Source organism: Ananas comosus, linkage group 1 (assembly GCF_001540865.1).
Source record: "Ananas comosus cultivar F153 linkage group 1, ASM154086v1, whole genome shotgun sequence".
Taxonomy (NCBI): Eukaryota; Viridiplantae; Streptophyta; class Magnoliopsida; order Poales; family Bromeliaceae; genus Ananas; species Ananas comosus.
This window is the reverse complement of record NC_033621.1, coordinates 7501202-7523953: the sequence shown is the minus strand read 5'-3', so window position 1 is coordinate 7523953 and position 22752 is coordinate 7501202. Positions and strand designations below refer to the sequence as shown.

The 22752-nt window shown below is 37.7% G+C and overlaps 1 protein-coding gene and 1 long non-coding RNA gene across 5 annotated transcripts; one reads left to right on the top strand and one right to left on the bottom strand.

Moving 5' to 3' along the window:
• LOC109708421 (cyclin-SDS-like) lies at window positions 9269-21709 on the bottom strand. Of its 4 annotated transcripts, XR_002215727.1 has the most exons (9): window positions 20623-21709; window positions 20344-20511; window positions 16789-16955; window positions 15853-15984; window positions 15574-15754; window positions 15273-15317; window positions 14973-15072; window positions 11880-12155; window positions 9269-9749 (listed from the first exon to the last, which is right to left on the bottom strand). XR_002215727.1 is itself a non-coding variant. In XM_020230157.1 (7 exons), exons 1-7 carry the CDS (start codon window positions 21541-21543, stop codon window positions 15040-15042), a joined length of 1647 nt encoding a protein of 548 aa, XP_020085746.1. In that variant the 5' UTR covers window positions 21544-21709; the 3' UTR covers window positions 14620-15039. The 4 variants fall into 4 exon arrangements, 2 of the variants coding, with proteins under 2 accessions (XP_020085746.1, XP_020085762.1); XR_002215728.1 differs by lacking the exons at window positions 9269-9749; window positions 11880-12155 and adding an exon at window positions 14108-14613; XM_020230157.1 differs by lacking the exons at window positions 9269-9749; window positions 11880-12155 and having other exon boundaries at window positions 14620-15072.
• LOC109708437 lies at window positions 15619-16769 on the top strand. The gene is made up of 4 exons (XR_002215729.1): window positions 15619-15711; window positions 15837-16005; window positions 16116-16586; window positions 16679-16769. It is a non-coding gene; the product is annotated as an uncharacterized LOC109708437 (long non-coding RNA).

Sequence of the window (22752 nt, the reverse complement as noted above, 5' to 3'; positions counted from 1 at the left end):
CGGGCATGTACGCCAAACCCGCCGAACGGACAGGGTCTTTCCCTACCCGCCCAAGGTGTCACTACATGTATCCATGAGATATTCCAAATAGGAATGTAATACATGAATAGCATAAGGTCAGCATCATACAACAACAGCATTACTATGTTATTACAACATTCCCTTCATTTATATATATGTCACCATCCATATTACAATTTACATTTTCTTTTTCTTTTTTTTTATTACAACATCGTTCCAAGAAAGGGTACATCTACAAAATGAAACCAAAAAGGGGGTGAACGCTATCTACTGCTCCACGCCCTTTTCTCTCTCCGCCTTGTCCGACTCAGAAGGACCTGAAAAACGAGGGTGTGAGAACTATATAAATAGTTCCCAGTTGGTACAGTCACCCAAGGGAAAAGCTCGACCCACCATATCCAAAAGAGACAAAGCAAGCATGGGTTAGTCCAATATAATAAAATAAACACAATTAGCTTATGTCTCAAAAATAAACATGCATTATGTTTTCTAAGTTCCACCAACTAACCACATTACCCGTCTTACTCATTAGACAATTAGTAGTGGAGTACCACCATCCTCTTATGGGCATTAGGTGGCGATAAGAATTTATCGACCACCCCCGATCACAAGTCCATAACTTATGAAGTCGCTACCTTCTTTGGTATTAGGTGTCATCCCGAGCACCCCCGACCGCCGAAGTTATTGATAGTGAGTTCATCATCTTGCCCCTCACCTTGGTATTAGGTAGTTTTTTCACACACCCCCGACCATAGGCTTATTGACATAGAACTATCCCCTTGGCATTAGGTGGCAATGTGCACAACCCCGACCATAGGTTGTTAGGAGCTCCGGAATTCCTTCATGCCAAGTCACTAGGGTTCATTTCTTAACTCTACTATGTCAACATTCTAAGTTCATAGCACTTTGTTCATTTAATCTCCCGTCCACTACATTTATCTCACCTATATTCCCGTGGCACTAGGTTTTCTATGTCATATGTCAAGTTCTCTATGTCCGAAGAGAATATCCATTACACATCTAGTTCATAACATAGGTTTAATCCACCAAGCATACATACCATTATTTCATGGAAACTAGCATTCTAATTAACATGCATTTAATGATTCTTACAACACATGCTTATTCCCACAAGTTCCTATCATACACTCTTTTATTCTAAGTATTATACTTTAGACATGAGAGGTGACCAAGTCACTTCGGTGCACACAACCCACCTTGAGCTCAATAATGCACTCTGTAGAACGGAGCGGAAGTATTCGTTCGTACCTTTTAGCAAAAGTGACTTGCATTAGAACGCAACGAACCCAGATGGTAGAGGTTGATTCACATATCCTCGGATCGTCCACGAAGGTCCTCTATCGCTCCAAACTCATGGTGGATTGAACTACAAATGAGCACGATATCCAATCCACCATTCAAGACCTTCTAGAATAATAGGTTAATGGAGGATGTGGTTTCTATGTTTCTCTCTTGGTTTTCTTGTTGTTTCTCTTATAAGAGATAGCCCGTATATTTATAAGGGATTTCAAAATCCTAATAGGTACGTAAGAGATAAGGCCAATTCGGTTTATAATTATTATCCTAATATGGTTAGAATTTATCTCTAATTAGCTTTCCAATTTTAAAAGCGAGATTAATTCTAATCCACTTAGACAACGTAATAACCGTCGAATCGAGCCCGATTATGGGAGTACCTGATTCTATTTAACCGAATGCCAACATCTCCCACTCGCACATCACGGGATCGATGTCATCATAACCACTTTCTCAACACTACACTACTATTAATTCTATTCATACAGGGAAATGAACAGTGCGACCACCGAGTCAACCTGCATTTTGAGAGCTCTATACTAGAAACCGCATACGGCTAGTATAGAGACATCAACCCTCAAAAGAGAATATTAGACTCGTGATGCCCTAGACCATTAAATTACATTAGGTTCAGCATCTCTAATCCCTCAAAAAGCCATACTAACATGTATTGTGCACATTATGACACTATACTCATAATTGTTTCGCTATGCTGAAGCGACACAACATGTCGACCATGAGTCAAAGTGTTTAAATGTAATTCAACTAGTCTTCCTTGAGCCCTCATGCCACTAAGTTGAGAACTGATTGCTTTCCCAGCAATGCCCTATAAAGCCGCATCACTCATAGCTGTAGGAAACATGCCAAAATAGCAATATCAATTCTTTCACTTAATGACATAGTCAAAAGTCACTAAGGGCATCTAACATATATAGGACATCGCCTCAAAATAATGTTCATACAAACTCACACGATGAGGAAGTAGGGATCCATTCACTCATCTTTTTTATTTGGTCGCCTAGCACATATAGTATGAAATACATGCTAGGACAGAGAATCTTAATGAGCGTATGTCTTTCTCAATGTCATACTCGGTCACTCCCGAAGTGTCTAGCCTGAGTTCTTCATTTGCTCACTATCTCAAGCGCCAAACGATGAGCTCACATCCTGTAATATACCGGATTTTGATATAAAAGTAAATATAAATAAAAATAATGTGAGATACTATTTTTATTGGATTTAAAGAAGTAAAACATAAATTGGAAATGACTTATGCTGAAATCGGAATGAAAATAGAAGATTTAGAATTTTTTGTAAGAAACGGGGTTGATATTTTAGCAAAAAATGCACAGTGACAGAAAATTATGAAAACTGAAAAATATGTCAGAATTATTTTTATGAGCCTATATTTAAAGTTTCATATCATTCTGACACCCGGATGGTGGAAAATAAAATCCGACTGCTATCTGTTTGAGATTTCAGTTCGATAGAGCTTTCGGTGACCAAAAATGGTCGAAACTGAGAAATTAAGATATATTCCATTTATTTAGCAAAAATCAAGCCTGACTGTCAAATTTGAGCGGAAACGGACATTCAGAAGGGCCGGCGAAAAGTATCTGATCATGAGCTGCTAAACTGAAAGTAAATTGTATTTAGTTGAGAGGGCTAGTTGTGTAACAAAAGGGCTTTTCCCTTTGTTTTGTTCAACCCGAGAGAGAGAGAGAGAGAGAGAGAGAGAGAGAGAGAGAAAGAGAGCTCTTTCTCTCTTGCTCTTTAGCCCACTCCTCGCATTTCTCTCTTCCCTAGCTTTCTCTCTCTAGGAAGTTTTTCTATTAAAGATGAAGTTGGAGAAGATGAAGTTAGAGAAGCTGAAGTTGGAGAAGATGAAGTTGGAGATGAAGATTGGAGCTCTCCAATAGTGAAGCAAGCTCTTTAATGGTGGAAAGCTGTGTAGCCATGGTGAGTTTTGTGATTTAAGCTAGGGTTTGGATTAAATCTTTTGTAAATGAAATGTTTAGGATCTCTAGATGATTCTAAACTAGCTTGGTTAAAGTTTAACCATGAGATTTGGTGTTCTTGAGGATTCATGAAACCCTAGGCTTAGAAAATGGGGGTTATGGGTAAATGAGGGTTTTGATCTCATTTAATCCTATTGTTCTCTAATTGAAGGTTAGAGATGAACCTTTGATGATCCTACGTTGCGAATTGTTGGGCATTCGGCGATCAATCGCGAGTTGGAGCTAAACCGGATCACGTGTGCCGCGGGAGCCCGATTGCAAGTGACTACAAGCAATCGGAGAGCGTTATGAGGTGGGTTGTGCTCTACCGAAGCGATTAGGTCGCTTCCATGCAAAAGTAGGGTATGGCTGTATTGTTGATGCATATAATGGCATGAGTTAGATGCTAAGTAAATGCATGAGATGTATGCTAATGAATGCATGAGCTAAATGCTAAATGAGTATGTAAGACATATGGTAAATAATGCATGGGTTAGATGCTACATACATGAGCTAGTTGCTAAATAAATAACATGAGCTAGATGCTAATGAATGCATGGAGTATATGTTGAGAGATCGCATGAGCTAAAGGCTAAATGAAAGTATAACATATGTGCTAGTAAGGAATGCATGTAATGATAGTCCAATTTGTAATTGATGCATGAAATATATGCTAATTATGAATGCATAGTAAAGATGCTAATTTTGAAGGCGTGATAAAGATGCTAATTATGAATGCATGAGGCATGACATAATGTTATATAAATGCATAGTTGAGATGCTAATGATGAATGCATAAGACATATGCTAATGAATGTACATGATATATGCTAGTCAAGAATGCATGAGATCAATCGACACCATTGGATGATAGATGATATGCATGTTCACATGTTGTAGCAAGTGCTAGATACATATGATTAGAATATGGTAGGTTCATGATATGTGCATATTGACATAGTTAGAATATACTAGATGGTATATCATGTTGACATTGTAAAAGTATGCTAGATTCATATGAATATGAACTAAGATCGATGAATTCTAAGTAGAGTAAAGAACTCGACAAGTGTAACATGTAAACTAAGAATCCTAGGTATGGACAACTAGAAAAATGTGAACATTGGGTGGCATGTCAATTAAGAATCCTAAGTGTGAATAATTAGGATGACAAGTATTGTAAATGGTATTGAAACCCAGTGTTGTTGAACATAGGTGAATCACGAGTGGCAAATGAACCTAGAGTTAAATAAACCTAGGTGAGTGGCATTAAACCTAGAGTCAAATAAACCTAGGTTATGAGTATAGTGGAATTGAACCTACTGTTAATGAACCTAGGTTATGAAGTATAGTGGTAGAGTAACCACTAGGATGTGCTTGGGTCGAACCTACATAGGTCGACATTATAGGGTAGGACCAACCCTAGAGTTATGAAAGCGGATTCCGGAATCCTAGGACTTGTGGCCTTAGTGAACATGGCATGCTCATGGTTTTGGATTGGATTATACTCACCTGTAAGTCTTGGTTTGAGGGCGATCGCTCCCTCTCGAGCGATGAGCTTCGGAGTAGTCATCACTCGGTCATAGCGAGTATCTCCCCAGAGGATAGTCCTGTCAGGTCGTAGCGAGTATCTCCCCGATTGATGAGCTCCAAAGTAGTCATCACTAGGTCGTAGCGAGTATCTCCCCAGAGGACGGTCCCGTCGGGTCATAGCGAGTATCTCCCCGATAGTAGGGAGTTGGTGAGTTTTGAGGCGAAACCTACGGGTTAGCCGAGAGCATTGAGTATTGATTGTGGCAATTGCCATGCGCCATGAGCAGTACATGTGTTGGTTCTTCTCACCCGTTGGGCGATGTGGTTTGAGGATTTAAGGTTGAGGTACATGTGAGACGTCCTTCACCTCAAGCCTGACAGAGCGCGGATTATTCGCAGTTGATTGACTCAAGACTGAGTCGAGTGGCATAGTTGGCTAAGGTAAAGGTAACCTTAGGAAAAAACGGCAAATGACATAGTGTGAATAAGAATAAAGAATAAAGAACGGCTAATGCAAAGGCATAGCAATAGTAAAGAATGGCTAAGTGCTAAAGAATAGCAAATAATAAAGAATGGCTAATATTAAGCAACGGCTAGTGTTAGAGAACGGCTAGCGATAAAGAAGGGTAACCAAGAATGGCTAAAGAACGAATAAGAATAGTGAATGACATATGATAGAGAGTAGAATCAATTTATCTACTTGCATGAGTTGTATGAATTTGCATAGTTGCATTTGTGAGGCATGGACATGAATTATATGATGTCATATATATATATCTGTTGGACTAACATGTTTGCAGTGCCTCCTTTGGACCTGGTGGGTCGAGCTCTTCCCTTAGGTGGCCGTACTCACTGAAAACTATGGACAATAGTTCTCACCCCCGTGTTATTTTTAGGGGTACAGGTTCACACGCGAGCCGCGCGGGGCGTAGCTCCGTAGTTAGAGCCCTACCACCGAGACCAGAAATAGCAGTACCCTGAGTCGACTACTTAGAGATGTAAAAGGAATGAAAAGAACAATGTTGTAATAAATTGTAGTAACTTGGATTGTATTTGGAAGCTAAAAAGAGTTAAGAATGTAATATGTAAATGTATGTGAGTTGAATGCATGTAATAGCATAGTATTTACGTTTCGATACCTTCCTTATGTAATCTTTGTTGTATGCTGTTCCTGGTTGGAACCTCGTGCATTGTATGGATTGTGACGCCTTGGACGTACAGGGGAGACTCTGTCCGTAGTACAGAAAAAACTCTGTCCGTTCGGCGGTCTGTCGGCGTGCCCGAATCCGGCCAAATAGGCGGGCTCAGGGCGTGACAATTGCATATTGGCAAGCTGTGGGTAAAAGAAACATGGTCTTTGCAGGCTCGAACATAGCCTAAGGCTTTGGTTATGTATCAAAGACAAATTCTATGAGAGNAATCATCGGCCTATTCGTATGCCGTCTCGCTAATGACCTCATCTTGATGCCAACCAAGGCGTCTTCCATTAATGCCTCAATTTTCGCTCGCTCTCTACAGCGCCGAAAAGAATGATTGCTCGTGTGAGAGGGATTATTAGTTTGCGACATACTATCAATCTGTTCTACAACAATATATGAAATATATGTATGTGTGCTAATCTTACCAAATATCTTTGCCAAAAGAATAATTTATAATTAAATAATAAAAAATATTATAAAAAATGGCTAAAAATAATCAACTGTCTACACAATCAAATCCTACGAAGTCCAAGAGCTTTAACACGAGCCAAAAAGAATTCTCTAACAATAGGCTTAGTCAGAGGATCTGCAACTATGTGACTCGTAGAAATGTATTCTAGGATTATTTCCTTCTGCGCCACTGCCTCACAAAAAAAGTGATACTTTAAGTTAATGTGCTTAGTCTTGCCATGATATTTTGGGTCTTTCGAGCATGCAATCGCTGCCATACTATCACAATAGATCGTCACAGGAACAGAAGCACAAGTGACAACCCCAAGATCTTGAAAGAACCTCCTCAACCAGATAGCCTCTTGAGCCGCTACAGAACACGCCTCCATGGTAGATAGAGCTACACAAGTCTGTTTCTTACTACTCCAAGATATAGCACCATTATCAAGCAAGAATGCATATCCTGAGGTCGACTTACGCTCATCTAGGTCACCAGCCCAATCCGTATCGCTATAACTGATGAGGCATAAATCCGTACATTGATAGCAAAGCACATAATCTACCGTACCTCTGAGATAACAAAGTATCCTCTTAACAGCATTTCAATGGTCCAATCCCGGATTGGACCGAAATTGGCTAACCAGGCCCACGGCATAGCATATATCAGGCCGAGTACACATCATAGCATACATCAGGCTCCTGACCGCATTGGTATATGAAACCCGATTCATCTTATTTTTCTCTTCAGAAGTTTTAGGGCACTGTTTAAGGTTCAGACTCTCACTTTTAGCAATAGGAGTGTCAATGGGTTTGCAATTGTGCATCTGAAATCGTTCTAAAACTTTTCTTAGTAAGTCTCTTGAGAGAAACCTAAAAGTTTTTTTGAACGATTTCGTAGGATCTTGACTCCGAGCACATAATTCGCTTCTCCCATATTCTTCATCTCAAAATTAGAGGACAACCACGTCTAAGTGGCGACAATCATTTCCTTATTATTCACAGCCAATAAGATGCCATCAACATATAAGGAAAGGATTAGAAAAAATCTTTTGGACCATTAAACATACACACAGTGATTTTTTTCAATTATCGTAAATCCATCTTCAGTGATGGCTCGATGAAATTGAATGTAGCACTGTTTGAAGGACTGCTTCAATCCATATATGGATCATTAGAGTTTACAAACTTTATACTCCTCACCCTTTATAGAGAAGCCAACAGGCTGATCTATATAGATCTCCTCATCTAGTTCTCTATTGAGAAATGCAGTTTTAACATCCATTTGGTAAAGTTCCAAACCCAAATATGCAACAATAGCCAAAATTAGGCGATCGAAGCAAACCTTACGACAGGAGAGAAGGTTTCCTCGTAATCAACGCCTTCTCGTTGGGTAAAACCTTTTGCTACTAGGCGAGCCTTATACCTATCGATTGAACCATCTACCTTGCACTTAATCTTAAGACCTATTTATTCTCGATAGTTTTGTACCTTGGTGGCAAGTTAACCATGTTCCAGATATGATTTGACTTCATCGATTCTATTTCCTACACCATTGCATCCACCCATTCCTTATGAGTAGGTGATGTGAGAGCCTATTGGAAAGACCTAGGCTCATCATCATCATGTGCAGTAATTACGAAAGCTTCCCCCTCAATCTCAAAACGACGACGGGGAACATCGACACGTGTACTCCTATAAAATTAAGGTTCCTTATCTAAAGATAAGTCGCTCCCACTATCCCCAGAAGGTATCGGAGTCGCTTCCTCTACGTCAACTGAATGAATAGAAGCGCCAATACTAGAGTCATCCATCTCATGAAACTCTATTTCATTTTGAACCTCACTTCTATAAGAAAAATCCTGCTCGAGAAATTCATATTTCGTGACTTAATCTCAGTCAAACTTTCATCCGGTTGCTTTCCAATGAACACGTATCTTTTAGAGTGCTCAGGGTATCTTATGAAGATATATTTCTTCCCTCTAGAACCTAACTTACCATGCTTGTGAGAAGTGTCATGTACATAAGCTGCCGAACCCGAATGACACAGGTGCTCCAAATTTGGTTTCCTGTCTGTCCATAATTTCTAAGGATTGGAAGATACTGTCTTGGAGGGTACACGATTAAAAATGCAAGCAGCAGTTAACAATGTGTCTCCCCAAAAGGAGATAGGCAAATTTTCTTGCGCCATCATTGACCTAACCATGTCTAGTAAGGTGCGATTTCTTCTCTCAACTACGCCATTTTGCTGCGTAATGCCAGGAATTGTCAGCTATCTGATTATTCCCTTTTCATCACACAATTCATTGAATTGTTTAGATAGATACTAGTGGCCTCGATCAGTTCTTAAGATTTTAATTTTCATATCTAACTGATTCTCAACCTCATTAATGTAACGTCTAAAATAATCTAATGCTTCAGACCCATAGGAGATCAGGCAAATATGACTGAAGCGCATATGGTTATCTATAAATATGATGAAGTAAAAAGCACCATGTCTTGCCCTCACACTGATTGGGCCACAAATGTCAGAATGGATCAATTGTAAAGAAAATTCTGCCCTACAAGCTTTATTAAATAATTTTCGAGTCGCTTTTTCCACTAGACAATATTCACATGTGGGCAGGTCGACTCTAGTGAGTGAGCTCAATAGCCTGTCTCTAACTAATTTAGTCATTCTATCCTGCCCAATATGACTAAGACGTGCATGCCATTTAATTGAAACATTGTGATCATTCTCGACAAAAGATAGCAAGAACAATGAACCACTATCATTATTATAATAATCAATGTCTAAAATCATAAAACCATTTAAAATAAAACCTCTTCCATGATAAATAGTTACAAGATGTGTCACGCCCCAGGGACGGCAGAGGCCCTCCCGGTAGCGCGCCCAGACCCGCCATATGTCTGCACATATAAGGCGTCTACAACAACAACGAAAAAAGAAGCAAGAGATGATCTACAACTAGAGATATCAGAGCAAGTGTAACAACTAAATACTAACAACAAGAGAAGGAAGGTAAAATAATCTACTAAAAGTAAGCATAAAGAGGTACAATAATCATCTCCAAGAAGGTACAAAAAGGGGTAGTCTCTATACATCGGTAAAACTCTCAACCTCTCCAAAAAGGAAACAACGAGAGGTAGACTACCTATCGACGCGTCCCTCGAAGCAGCTAACTCGAGGCAATATCCTTTCCGCGGTCCCTAGCCTCTCCCGGCGTGGAAGGCTCTGAAATAAGACATAAATCAGAGGGCGTGAGAACTATAATTTATAGTTCCCAGTGGGCAATTACTGACCTCAGCTCAATGCACCACTAAGCCCCAAAAGAAAATGGTAAGTCCAAAAAGCAACAATAATAATAAATAAATTACATTTATGAAAGCATAATTAAAATGCTAAGCTACTATGTCGCAAATAAACATGATGTCAATGTATTGTACATCTACTTTATCAAAATGAAGTATGTCCAAGCATAACTAATATGTCCCAACATAACGAGCAAGTAAGTATCATGATCCACTGTATCAATATATGATGAATATGCTCTATCATGGCGGCCAAGAATACTACGATGTAACAAATAAGACTATCATGTATACTACAAGCACTACAACAGAATTAGGTTATAGGGACACATGTTTAGGACACTTTTGAGTAAGTGTCTCATTTATGCTAAAACTTAAAAAAACATCTACTAATGCCTAAATATAAAGCTCAATTCAACCAAAAATAAAAGATTACTCTACTCAACCCACCACACCCAGTCCATTTGACCCGATTACAAATAGAAAAGAAAAAAAAAAAGAAAAATCAATTACCATATTTTCTTCTCTCAATCCACTGAAATTCTAGACGAAGAGCCATTCCTGTCGTCCTCCTCCGCCACCGCAGCCAACGAGATAGAGTTTCGGCGGTTGCTAAATGCTTAAATAAGTTATTGGTAAATTAGCAGCACTCTTTTAGGTTATAGCGACACTCTTTAACTGTCACTATATACCTAGCGACCCCACATATAGCAACACTTTTTAAAAGTGTCAGTAATTTTAGCTAGCAGCACTTTTTTGATATATACCTATATTTAAAAGTGTCGCCATAAATCGTTTTTGTTATAGTGAAGTCCCAACACTATGCTATAAGCATGTCAAGGTAATCAAACTAGTAAGCCTATCTAGTACTGATTGTCATTTCCCGATTCAATGTCATTGTTTAATCATGTTCTAGGACCTACATAAATGTAGTCCAGCTTGTGCTATCTAAGTGTCGGTGGTAGCTCCAGCATTCCCACTCTAGGAATGAATCTATCCCTCCCGACCCCGTAGGTTTCTCGATACCGCACAAGCGAGCATAAGTCGCGTAGGTCAACTCCGGAGTGCCGGCTTGTAGGGAGCGACCCTCACAAGCATGTGCGAATGAGCACAAACGGCAAGCAAGCGTAAACTTCGTCTCAAGTACCCAATCCTCATATCTCTAACATGGTAATAGTCACTAGCATCTCAATGATCTAACTCTAGGTCACAATGTGAAGTCCCAACATTCACTAAGTCTAGTGCCCCTTTATGACACTTAGACATTTCGATGTTCAAGCATGTTCCAATTCTCTCAATGGCCCTATCCGTTAGGTACACCATAACCTAAGCTCAATGTCACTTAATGACATTAGCTCTCTAATTCGTATGCCAATCTAGTCCAATGCCCCTTTATGGCATTATAATAGTTCCATGTCCAACTAGGGTTTAAGTCCAATGGCACTTTACATATATCAATACTACTATATAAATAGGAACCCAAGTCTCCCATAAGAATGCTAATGCACACATAAGCCTCACATGCAGGTTCTCTACTTCATAGAGGTCCGAAAATACAATATATGTAACATAGGCATTTTAAACATTCTAAAATTCATAAATATTACATTTAACATGATTATGCATGCTTTCTTCTTTTACGATACTCGAATCATCATAAATGAGATTTTCTCATTGTGTGGCTAGGTCAAACCCACCGAACCGTTTCGGAACCCTTCGTAAGCTCAAACGAAGTTGTCCCCAAGTCCTCTAACACCCTAAAGGTAAGGAAAGAAGAGAGAAACGAACGTTACGAACAATCCTTAGCTCGATCTTTAACCGTCTCAAGAAAAAGGGCCAAAACTCACCTTCAACGAAAAAATCTCTTCTTAAGCTCCAAAAGAGAGCTAGAACCCTTCCAATCCAACCTAATGGAAGATTCTAATCCAAGAGATTGAGCCCCAAAAGCCCTAAATCAAAAATGCCCAAACTCAACCCTAGGTTTCTATTCTAGGGTTCTATCTCAAAGAAACTTTCAAAAATCAAATCTAGAGGAAAAGATCTTACTACTAACCTTTTAGAGGCTTCAAGCAAGGTTCAAAGATCTCAAACTTTAAATATCTTCCCTCAACCAAGCTTCAAATCCAAGCTCCAATGGTAGGAAAGCCTCCAACAAGCAAAAAAAGTAAAAAGAGAGGTTTAATCCACCAAAATTCAAGTTAAAAGGGGATCAAATCCAAATGGAAGGCAAGGAGGAGCTTCTCTTACCTTGTCTCCACTGATCTTAGCACAGGGGAGAGCCCTAGGGGCGTGGGTGGTGAGATAGAAGGCCACAATTGCAAAAACACCCCTGCAATTCAAACTGCTCAAAATCTACCAAAGTGTACCAGTACACGGGAAAGTGTACCAGTACAAATCCCACAAAAATGCAAACCCGAGGCTCGGGCTGGCAGAAAAACAGAAGTGTACCAGTACAACCATCAAGGTGTACCGGTACAAATCATGTACCGGTACAACCAGCGACCTGTCACCGATTTCACCATGTGCAGAGTGCAATCCGAGGGCAGCCTAAGTCCATCCCTTTGGTGACCTTAGCGCTACATAAAATTTCATATTCCTCGGGATGCGAGAACGACCCTCCAAAAAATCTGAAAAACTCAGAATACAGCTCAAAGACTCGAACCTCGCAATTTGCAAAGGTTCAGTGTGTTACAAAATGAATCTCAACTATATCATTCTCAAAACTAAACGAAAAGTCTAACTAGAGCATAACAAGAGTAGAAAATAAGTTCTGCCGAATTTCTGGAGTATAAAGTACATCATGAAGATACAAAGTTCGACCACCTCCCATGATCAACTTGTACGTGCCAACGCCTAATACATCAATACTGGAATCGTTCCGTGTAATATCCGAGATATTTTAATTGGGGAGAATCAAATTTGAATTTGAAATTTTATTTAAAATTTAATATATATATATATAAAATATATATATATATATATTATATAAATATATATATATATTAGCTATCGTTGTTGAACCAGAGAAGAGCAAGATTCGTCTCAAATCTGCACCAATTCAAGTGAAATAAAATCGTGAATCTCGATGGTTCTAAAATTTAAAATTTTAAAACTTAAAATATTAAAATGCCATTACTCAAACATAGATGCTAAATTTAAGTTTTAAAAATTTAGAATATTAAAATGTTAAAATATAACAACTTTATATTTTAAATTTCAATTTTTAAATTTAGATTTAAATTTAAATTTAAATTTTAAATTTTTAAAAGTTAAAATTTTAAATTTTAAATTTTTTTTAAGTTTGAAATTTGAATTTTGAAATTTTAAATTTTAATGATATATGTTAAATTTTAAACTTGAAACGTAGATTTCAAATTTTAACTTTTAACTTTTAACTTTTAACTTTTAACTTTCAAATTTACTATTCTAAATATTAAAATTTAAAATTTAGAAGTCTAAATTTTCAAAATTTAAATTTAGATTGTAAATGTAAATATGAAAATTTAAATTCTGATTCAAATTTTAAATTTTTAACATCAAATTTTGAAATAAAAGTCACTAAAAAAATATTAATTGCAAACAGAAAATTTTTTTTGTCAAATATCTTTCTATAAAAATTGCTTTCATGCTAGACTCAGGCAAATAATCTTTAACTAAAATTAATCCTTCAAACTAAAATCAATTATGTAAGAATTATTTTTTCAAAATCTAAGGCCAAACTGCTCCTATATGATTCTTTATTAACTGACCTCCGTCAAAGAAAATATTGTTGGTGGCATATACAATGAATGCGCAAAGTATTTTCATCCTCAACCATATATTGATAATCACTGAAAGAAATAACAGCCTTTTTTTTTTTTTTTGTCGACTACAATTTATAGCTTAAGGTGATTCAACATAGCATTCATTAAAATTATTGCCAATTTTGAGCCTACGTAACCAAACTTAGTTTAATTCGAGACAAATTGTCGAAATAAAATTTAATAGCATTGACTCCAGCTTAAGCGCCGCCCTGATTTTCGTTCAGTATGAATGTAAAATTTCGAAGAAATATTGTAACATCAACCATACATATAAATATATTTATCAGCATCTTTGAGAGCAACCGACCGTCCCTAGCGCAAGTGACAAAAAGCTTGGTGATTGGTACCCGAGGTCTCAAGTTCGAATCCTAATTGATTCACATTTCTAGCTAAGTTTATTTCTAAAGAAAATAAACGAAACGGGTAGCATTCTACCTATATCTCTCAAAAAAAAAAAGAAAAGAGCATCCTTGAAAGTATTATACTAGCGACGATGCTTACTCTGCTTTCGTACTCTGTTTTTGTTTACAATTATTTTGAGATATTTTTCCCTTCAAAAGAAAATTGTGTACCTAAATTACTGCGTACAAATCAAAGATTTCAAATATCCAATTTCAGACAACCACTACTTTATCATCAGAACTAGAAACCAAAAGATGATTGGTTAGATACATTTGTCTTTCCTATACAGTATGTACTGATTCAAGGGATGCACTCTGTGATTTGCCCATTTCCTTTGGGCACTGTATGTTGGAGACAGGAGTTGATATACCCAACAATATATATTTCATTATGAGCTACTGTACCACTTATATTTGGCTGAGGAAAGTGAGGATTAGAGTCGTACATAAATATAATGCATTTCCATCTATCCTATGAAATTGCTATCCCATTATAATTTTAACCGTCTCCCAAAGAATTGTTATCCTATTATCCCATGTATGGTAGGAACTCGATCAATCCCAGCTTGGAGTTCGACATCTCCTGCAGTTTTTAGTGGGATAATTGTGATATTTATTACCATGCATCCCCACCCAACTCTCCAACTATACACTGCCTAAAAGAAGTATGGTGAATTTTTTAAATTTTCCCGACGGAAGAGAACTAGTACATTGAATCATAAGCAGGTAAAGTGCACTTGTAACCCTACACCTGTTTTAGTTAACCCCAAAGAATAACAAACAAGCATATTCTTTTTTCTTACAGTAAGCTTATAATTTGCACCTTTACATCCTTATCATGGGGATGCCACCGGAAAGGAATTGGAAATTGACAAGCTGATACAAGTCAATTATTAACTACAACATTTATGATAAAAAGGAGTCGGCGATTATTCACTATACCTGATCAGTGTTTGTAAACCATGCAGCTATGAGGCGAAAAAAAGTTAGTGACCTCAGAGTTGCAGTGCTAACACGCATACTTGACCAGCCACTCGAGGCTCTGCGAAAAGCCAATGCAGCCTTAAGCTTAAACTTAATATGAAACTCTAGTCTAAAATATAAATTAAGTTGCATATGTTAATATTCTTTTTGCTGTGCTTCAACTTTTCGATGTGATAACATGATAGGGATTTCGCAAGATATCATTGAACCATGTATTAGCAAAGAGAGAGAGAGAGAGAGAGAGAGAGAGAGAGAGACCTTTATGCATTCTGGTAGATCATCATTTTTAGTTCTCACATGCGTCTGCAAATGTTGCAAAAATTCTGAGTAACTACAAGTACTATACCAAAATTCAATACCTTAGATAATTTCTGGGCAACAAGACACAGGTTTCCTCTTTAATTACATAAGTGCTCATTCATTAGATTCTTAAATCAATTAGAATTCTACTTCAGAAACTGTAGATTATGTGGACCCAAGTTCTGAAAATTTATGCCCGTTTATTGGTATCACAATGGTAAATGGTATAACGTGTTTAAAAGATGGAGGTTAAGAATACCTCCATGACCGTATGGCACGAGGAGTCGCGGTTGGTTGCGAGGCAAGCAAGGATGACTAAGCCAGCTGCAACAGTGGAGGGCCAGAAGGAGAGCCTCTCATGGTCACGAAGGGAAAGAACAGCCAGATACCTTGACAGGTCCTCCACTTTTCTGTCTGCTCCCGCAGCTTTCAAATAAAACCTGTCAAAAATTTTTTAAAAAAAGGAAAAAGAAACATGCAAAATTAATAGGTATGCGAACATTGATCGATGTTGTTTTGTAGAATGATGGTTTCTTACCAGAGGAAGTGGTGTGTTGTGGGGAGGAAGCATTGGAAGTCGAGGACCTCCTGAATCACCCACTCCATAGCTACTACTTCGCTCCTGCTGTAGATGTTGTTCCCCACTTTGAAGGTTCTCTGCCGTATGCTGCTACAGCATTTGATTTATCAGGTTTTTTTTTTTTTTGTTTTTTTTTTGCATCATACTGTAGTGGATTGCAATTTTGTTTTGTTTTCTCAACAATACTGAACTATCAATCAATGTTGATACTCCAATTGCAGGGATAAATTGCCTGAAAGGAGGGATTGATGCAGACAATTTGCCATTTTCTGTTAAGTCGCAAACATCATTCATCAACATTACCAGTTATTACCAGGGAGTCTTTGGATTCCAAGTGTAAATGATTCAAAGTACAATTTAAGGTAGATAATTTCACGATAGCCCTCAAAGAGATGAAACAACTTTGGCTTTGAGCCTTGCAAAAAATGTGTGGGAGAAGTTAATAGTTAACGCAGCATTGCAATGATGAACTAATAATCTACCAATTGATCACATTAATTTGCTACAAGTCAATTGGAGAGAATGATGATCAATAACTGTTATACAAGATCATGAGTTTTATAATATTCTCTTTCTTCGTTGATTGTGGAACAAAAATTGGAATTCAGGCAAGACATGTTGAGGTGGGAGTTACTCTAAGAGAGCAATGTGATTGCCGCCTAAATAAGAACTACAGTATACAGGGGACGCAGGTAAAGCATCAAGTAATGGAGATTTTCTTTTGACTCTAAGATGAGGTTATTCTCTAATTTCTACCCAATGAAGATTACACTGTATGATGCAGATATAGGCTTTACAGCAATTACGTTTAGACATTGACAACAGTACCAGAAAAGCAACAGGAAAGAAGAAGATGTGGTAGTAGGGCTATGAGAAGGAAATTAGTTAACGAACCTGTTGTAGGGCTGGTTCTCTTCAATTCTGGTGGAGAGAGTGATCGAAGCCACTCCCAGCAGCTGCAGGTTCCTTATGCTCTTGAAGTATCCTCTGCTTAGGAATCGATCCATGATGCCCACCCCCAAGAACAACGTCTCCAACTGGAGCTCCATTGCCCTAAAATGCTGCACCACCAATTGCCCAACTATCATGACGTTTAAACTGGCGGGACCCACCCATTGGCTCACATGTCATCACTCATCATCATACGACTGATACTTAAACAGCCGTTCAATAACGAACTTTTCACAGAAAAAAAAAAAAAAAAAACAACTGCATGTACACAACATGCCCATATTATTTATATCTACTAGTTGAGTTGAGTGTACGTATAAATACACGTAATAATTATTTTAATTATTTTAAATTAATATAAATTTGCACATTATATTTATTTAAAAATTTATAATTATAAATTCATATGTTATATTTTATTAGAAAATATTTATAATATCTATATTGAATAAGAATGCTATTTTTAACAGATTAATCATAACCGTTCGTTTTTATTTGAAATTTTTTTAATTAAGTGATCATACCGTTCGTAGAAAATAATAGAGAATATTCTTTTATTCCTTTTTGAATTTCGTCTGTCATTATCGGAATTTCTATACACTTTTATATATAGTATAGATATAGATAGAATTTCATGATCGACACGTGGCAGCTAATTATTATTAAAAAAATTTAAATTTAAAATTTTAAATGTCACACTTTCTAAAAAAAATATATATACTATGTCTCCCAAGAAAAATATTTCCATAATTTATTGCCACAAGGGCAAACTAAGCAGACATTTTGAACTATATGTATAAATTAATCAGTATACTCTACATATATAAATAGTCCATAAAAATAGTATTCCAAAACGTCCAAATAATACTCAACTTAAAAGGCAAAGTTACTAACTAACACGCGTGCAATATATTAATTAATGAACAAACTTTTTAAGAATTAACCTTCTAAGATAACCAAAGAACAAATCAATAACTATCAAATGTGGAATATTTTTTAATCACTAATATTTTTGGTACCTGACCTACGGCGATGATTTTAAAAAATATAAAGAACTTTTGGGATCTTCTAAAATAGATTTAGTGCTTGTTTGGTTCACCTATTTTAGACTCTGAAATCAGCATGATTAAAATTTATTCTGATAATTATTATTTATTTTACAGAAATTATATTCTGATTCTCATTCCTCTCTGGATTGGGGATAACCTAATTTATTTATGACCCAATCCGACGTTGAATTCCTTGTTACTTATTTCAAAATAAACCATTCAAAGCCCCCTCTTACGAACACCTCAATTTTATTTTCCTTCATCACTCTTCTCTCTATTAAACGAAACTCTTTTTCTAAGTTATAGATGTTCATTCTGATTTCTTAATAATAAATTAAATATTTTTAGATAATTCATCACTCTATTTTATATTTTATTCTTTTATTTTAATACAATTCAATCCTGTTTACTATTTCTATTTCAAGTATTAATCAAACATGCCTTTAGGGCTATTAATTTTTTAAAGGGGCAATTGCTTATATACCTCTGAAAAGTTTTCGACTTTTCGATTTACCCCTCTTAGAAAGCTAATATTAAAAATATCCTTTTTACGTTCCAACTTATTTCTAATATACCCCTAGCTAGTATTTGGTTGGGAGTTAACGGGTGGAACAACCCCTTAACCTCCAATTTATTCCCAAACACCTCAAATAAGAGGTGGGATTAGCTAACCCCACCCGGGCTAGCCCATTTGGGGTGGGGTTAGCTAACCGGGGTGGGATTACCCACCCTTATTTAATTTTTAATATAATTTTAAATTATAAATTTTAAAAATTTATAATTTGCAATCTGAAAATTAATATTAGTATTTTAAATTTTTAAATTTTTAAATTTAAAATTTAAAATTTAAATTTAAATTTAAATTATTTAAATTTGAAATTTTACATTTTATATTTTGTATGCAATTGTAAGTAAAATATTCGTGAAATTTGAATTATTCAAATTTTAATTATTCATTTTTAATTTTACATTTTAAATTTTAATTATTCAAATTTTGCGGGTTAAAATGCAATTGTAAGTAAAATATTAAAATAGTTCGTGAAATGCAAATGTTCGTGAAATTTGAACTTAAGAAAATTTTAAAATAGTTGTTCCTAGATTTTAGGCATTTTCAAAGTCACAAAAAAATAGTGAGAAATATTTTTTGGTAGAAAATTAAGCTAAAATTAATTTAACTTTACTAAAAAATATTTGCAATCATACAATTTTAAATTAAAAAAATAAAAGCTTTTATTTCAATAGATTAATGTAAGGGTATTTTTGTCTTTTTATTTATTTACCAACCACTATCCTTTTTATCCCACCTACTCCAATCAAACACTATTTTTCTTAATTCTGGACTAACTCCAACCCCCAACCAAACACAAAAAATACTCCAACCAAACACTATTTTTCTTAATGTGAAGAGTATTTTAGAAAAAAAAAAAAGAATAAATTGAATATTTTTAAACGTACGAGGGTATATGGACAATTATCCATTTTTTAAAATAGTGCAGCAGCAATTCTGTGTGGAGAAGGAGGGCAAAACTGGAAAAATAAAGTTCAGTTGCACTTCCATCACGTGCTTGCTGTTATCGGCCTTCCCCAGCTGGAGGGCAAAATAGATGGCATTCTCCTCGGAGAGTCAAACGGCTTGACCACTTTGTAGGGGTGGTGTGGCGACCCGAAAACGGGAAAGCAGAAGGCGTGAAACATGCGTACTTTTACGCACCCACTCTACCCTCACCTCTGGAAACGGAGGCTCCGCACGAAACATAAAAATACCCCTACTTAAAATGCACTAAAGGGTCCCCGAACTTTGAATTAACTTTTGTTTTCATCCTTAAACTTTTAATTATAATGTTTAAAATTCTAATTTCTTTATAATATTTTAATTTAGTCTCTGAACGTTAATTTTATTTTATTTTATTTTACTCCTCATTTTTAAAATAAAATTATTGTTTGCACTTAGTTTATCTATATATATTTGTACATTATAAATTCGTCGATTTTTTATCCATTTTATGCGTTCAATTCAAATATCAAAATTTTACATAGAAAAAAATGACTTAATAAATGATCGGATTGAAATTTGAGATAAAAATAGCCGACAAATATATAACTCGTACATAAAATCTAGATATAGAGACACTAGCTAGATGTAGATAATAATTTGCTTTTGAATAGTAAATACACATGGCATTAAAAGTAAAAGAGTTAACAGAAATTTAAAGTTTGAGGGCCAAAGTAAACCTTGTCGAATGTTTAGGGAATAGTGGTGCAATTTACCCGTTCTTTTTGTAAAAATCGGTGCATCACTATATGACGTCAGATGAGAAGTTGTGCACTGTAACGGTTGTGTTCCAGCGGAACAATAGAAACGAACTCTCATGTGAAAGTACAAGTCGCCAGTTACATATGGCGATCGCTGATAGGGGAAAAAAGGGTGATCGTGGATCGGGAGACGTACCTCGAGCATCCAGTTAACCATCAGGAGCCGTTGTTCCAAGATCATGTGGCCGTAATCCGTCCTTGAGCTGTACACCACGCCGTAGTCCTGCATCACGGTCTCCTTCCTCTCCCTGCTCCGGAATCTCTTGTAGCTCTCCTCGTCGTCGTCCTCTTCGAACCTCATCACCTGCGATGAATCGTATCGAATCGATCAAAACAAATAAACGAAAAATAATCTTAAAACCTCAAAAAATGACCCGATGAAATCGCATAATAGTAAAGAGGAACTGGAATTAACCGTGAATTCCTGGGAACAGTGCTCTTCTGATTCGGATCCCGGGGGCGATCTAAGTTTTCTGTGGGGGGTGGAGCTCGAGAACTGTTGAGCGAATTGGAGGAAGAGGGAAAAGGAGGCGGAGGGTTGGGAGCCCTCCGTGGACCACTCGGAGAGCTCGCTCGACCATTCCCCCTCCGAGCACAGGGGGAAGAGCTCCTCCTCGAGATCTGAGAGAGCCATCTCCTTGCACATCATCGAGCACGTGGAGGAGGGACTCCTCTCTTCATCGTCGCCGTCGGAGGAGGAGAACTGCTCCGAGCACGCGAGATCGGAGTCGAGGTCGAGATCGCGCAGCGGCGCCGCCGCGGAGCTCAGCGTGATCTGGGAGCCGCCGCCGCCGCCGCCGCCGACGCAGCCCTCGTCCGCAGTAGATTTGGGGATCCGCGCGGAGTTCGCGTTGGAGATCGAATCGAGGCACGAGGAATCGGAGATTGCGGGAGCTTTCTCAGTGGACGTACCTTTCTTAGCACGATGCCCGTCGGGGATACCTCCGAGAACCTCCGAGATCTCGGAGACGGAAGCCTCCGGAGCCGAATTCGCCGTGGACTCCTCTCTTCTCGGTCTCTTCGCCTCTTTCTCGTAACAATGCGGGATCATTCCGATTCCTCGGCTACCATCGCCCTTGCTCTCCTTGGATCGGAGCGTCGCCTGACGCTTCGAGAAGGATCTGGTGACTCGCCGGAAACCGCCGCCGGAGATCTCGCTGCAGAGGCAGGAGGAGGAGGACTCCGCCGCCGCCGCAGCACCAAGAGCACCGGAGGCGCTATCGATGATTGGGAGGATCGGGAAGCGCCTACGCCGAGGGAGCTTGGACCGCAGCTTCCGAGCAGTGGAGGGTACGATCCGGCGGAGGGAGACGAGATCGGGGTCGGCGGCGACCATCGGAGAGAGGGAGGGTATGACGGGATCTGAAGCTCGGTATTGGGGAAACTAGGGTTTCGTAGGTTCGGGGAGGGTAAGAAATGAGGGAGGAGGAAGAGGATGAGTGGAGTGGAAAGAGCGTAGTGGGAAGAAGCTCTCTCTCTCTCTCTCTCTCTCTCTCTATCTCCGAAAGAGGTAACTGCATGCGACTTCTAGAAGCTGCTTCCATTTATACAGAAAGGGTGCTGATGCGCCACGTCAGCGTCGTATTCCTTCGGCGTCGTGCGCAAGCCACGAGCTGGGTCTTTTTTAGATATTTATTTGTACGGATCAGGGTCTATAGTCCACGTTTCCCATAAATTCAAATTTACACTAGTATAAAAGTTAACTAAATTATGAATTATTTAAAATTAACTATCTAATTTTTTAAAATTTTAACTTTATTATTTAATTTTTAATTTATTTGATTCGACTTGATCAACGATATTTTGATTTTAAAATTTGAATGTATTGCTTTTCTTCACAAGTATAATTAGTATACTCTATTCAATTTTCGCAACCATAAATTTATTGGGCCAATTTGCATAAAAAATTCTTTTTTTTGAGATTTTACAAATGTGGTCCACTTTTTTCATTTTAGAAGATTCGGTCCGAATTTTATGCCATCGAACGAAAATGCCTCTGTTCTCCCCACCACCACGCCTTCAAAGACGTAGGAAATACGGTATGGCCCAGCATGCATTAAATGCACATTGCGACAAGTTATGTTAGTTCATTTTTCGGGTCTCGAACCAAATTGCACCATGCTATTTGCCGGCCTCAATATTTACTGTTCAGATTTTTTTTTTTTTTCCAAAGAAAACTTTACATGATATGTTTAGAAATAAAAGCGTACAATAAGACTGACAAGTGGTGCAACACCATCACAAACAGTGCAAGAAAAACACTAACAATACATTATTCCCACAACATAACGCATTACGACAGACATGTACTGATGCAATGGTTGCCCCAGAGAGTGTGACACGAGATCAACGAGTGAAATGCGACACTCTCATCACTCTTCTTTTGCTCGACCACGTTCTCCTCTATTTCGTTCTGTGCTGCTTCTTCTTCTTCCTAGACCTCTCTTCCCCTATACCGCTGTCCTGCTGACTCATTTTCTTCTTATTCCTTTCCTTCTTCTTTCTTGCATTCCTCTCCTTCGTCTTTTTTGCGTTCGTGTTATAG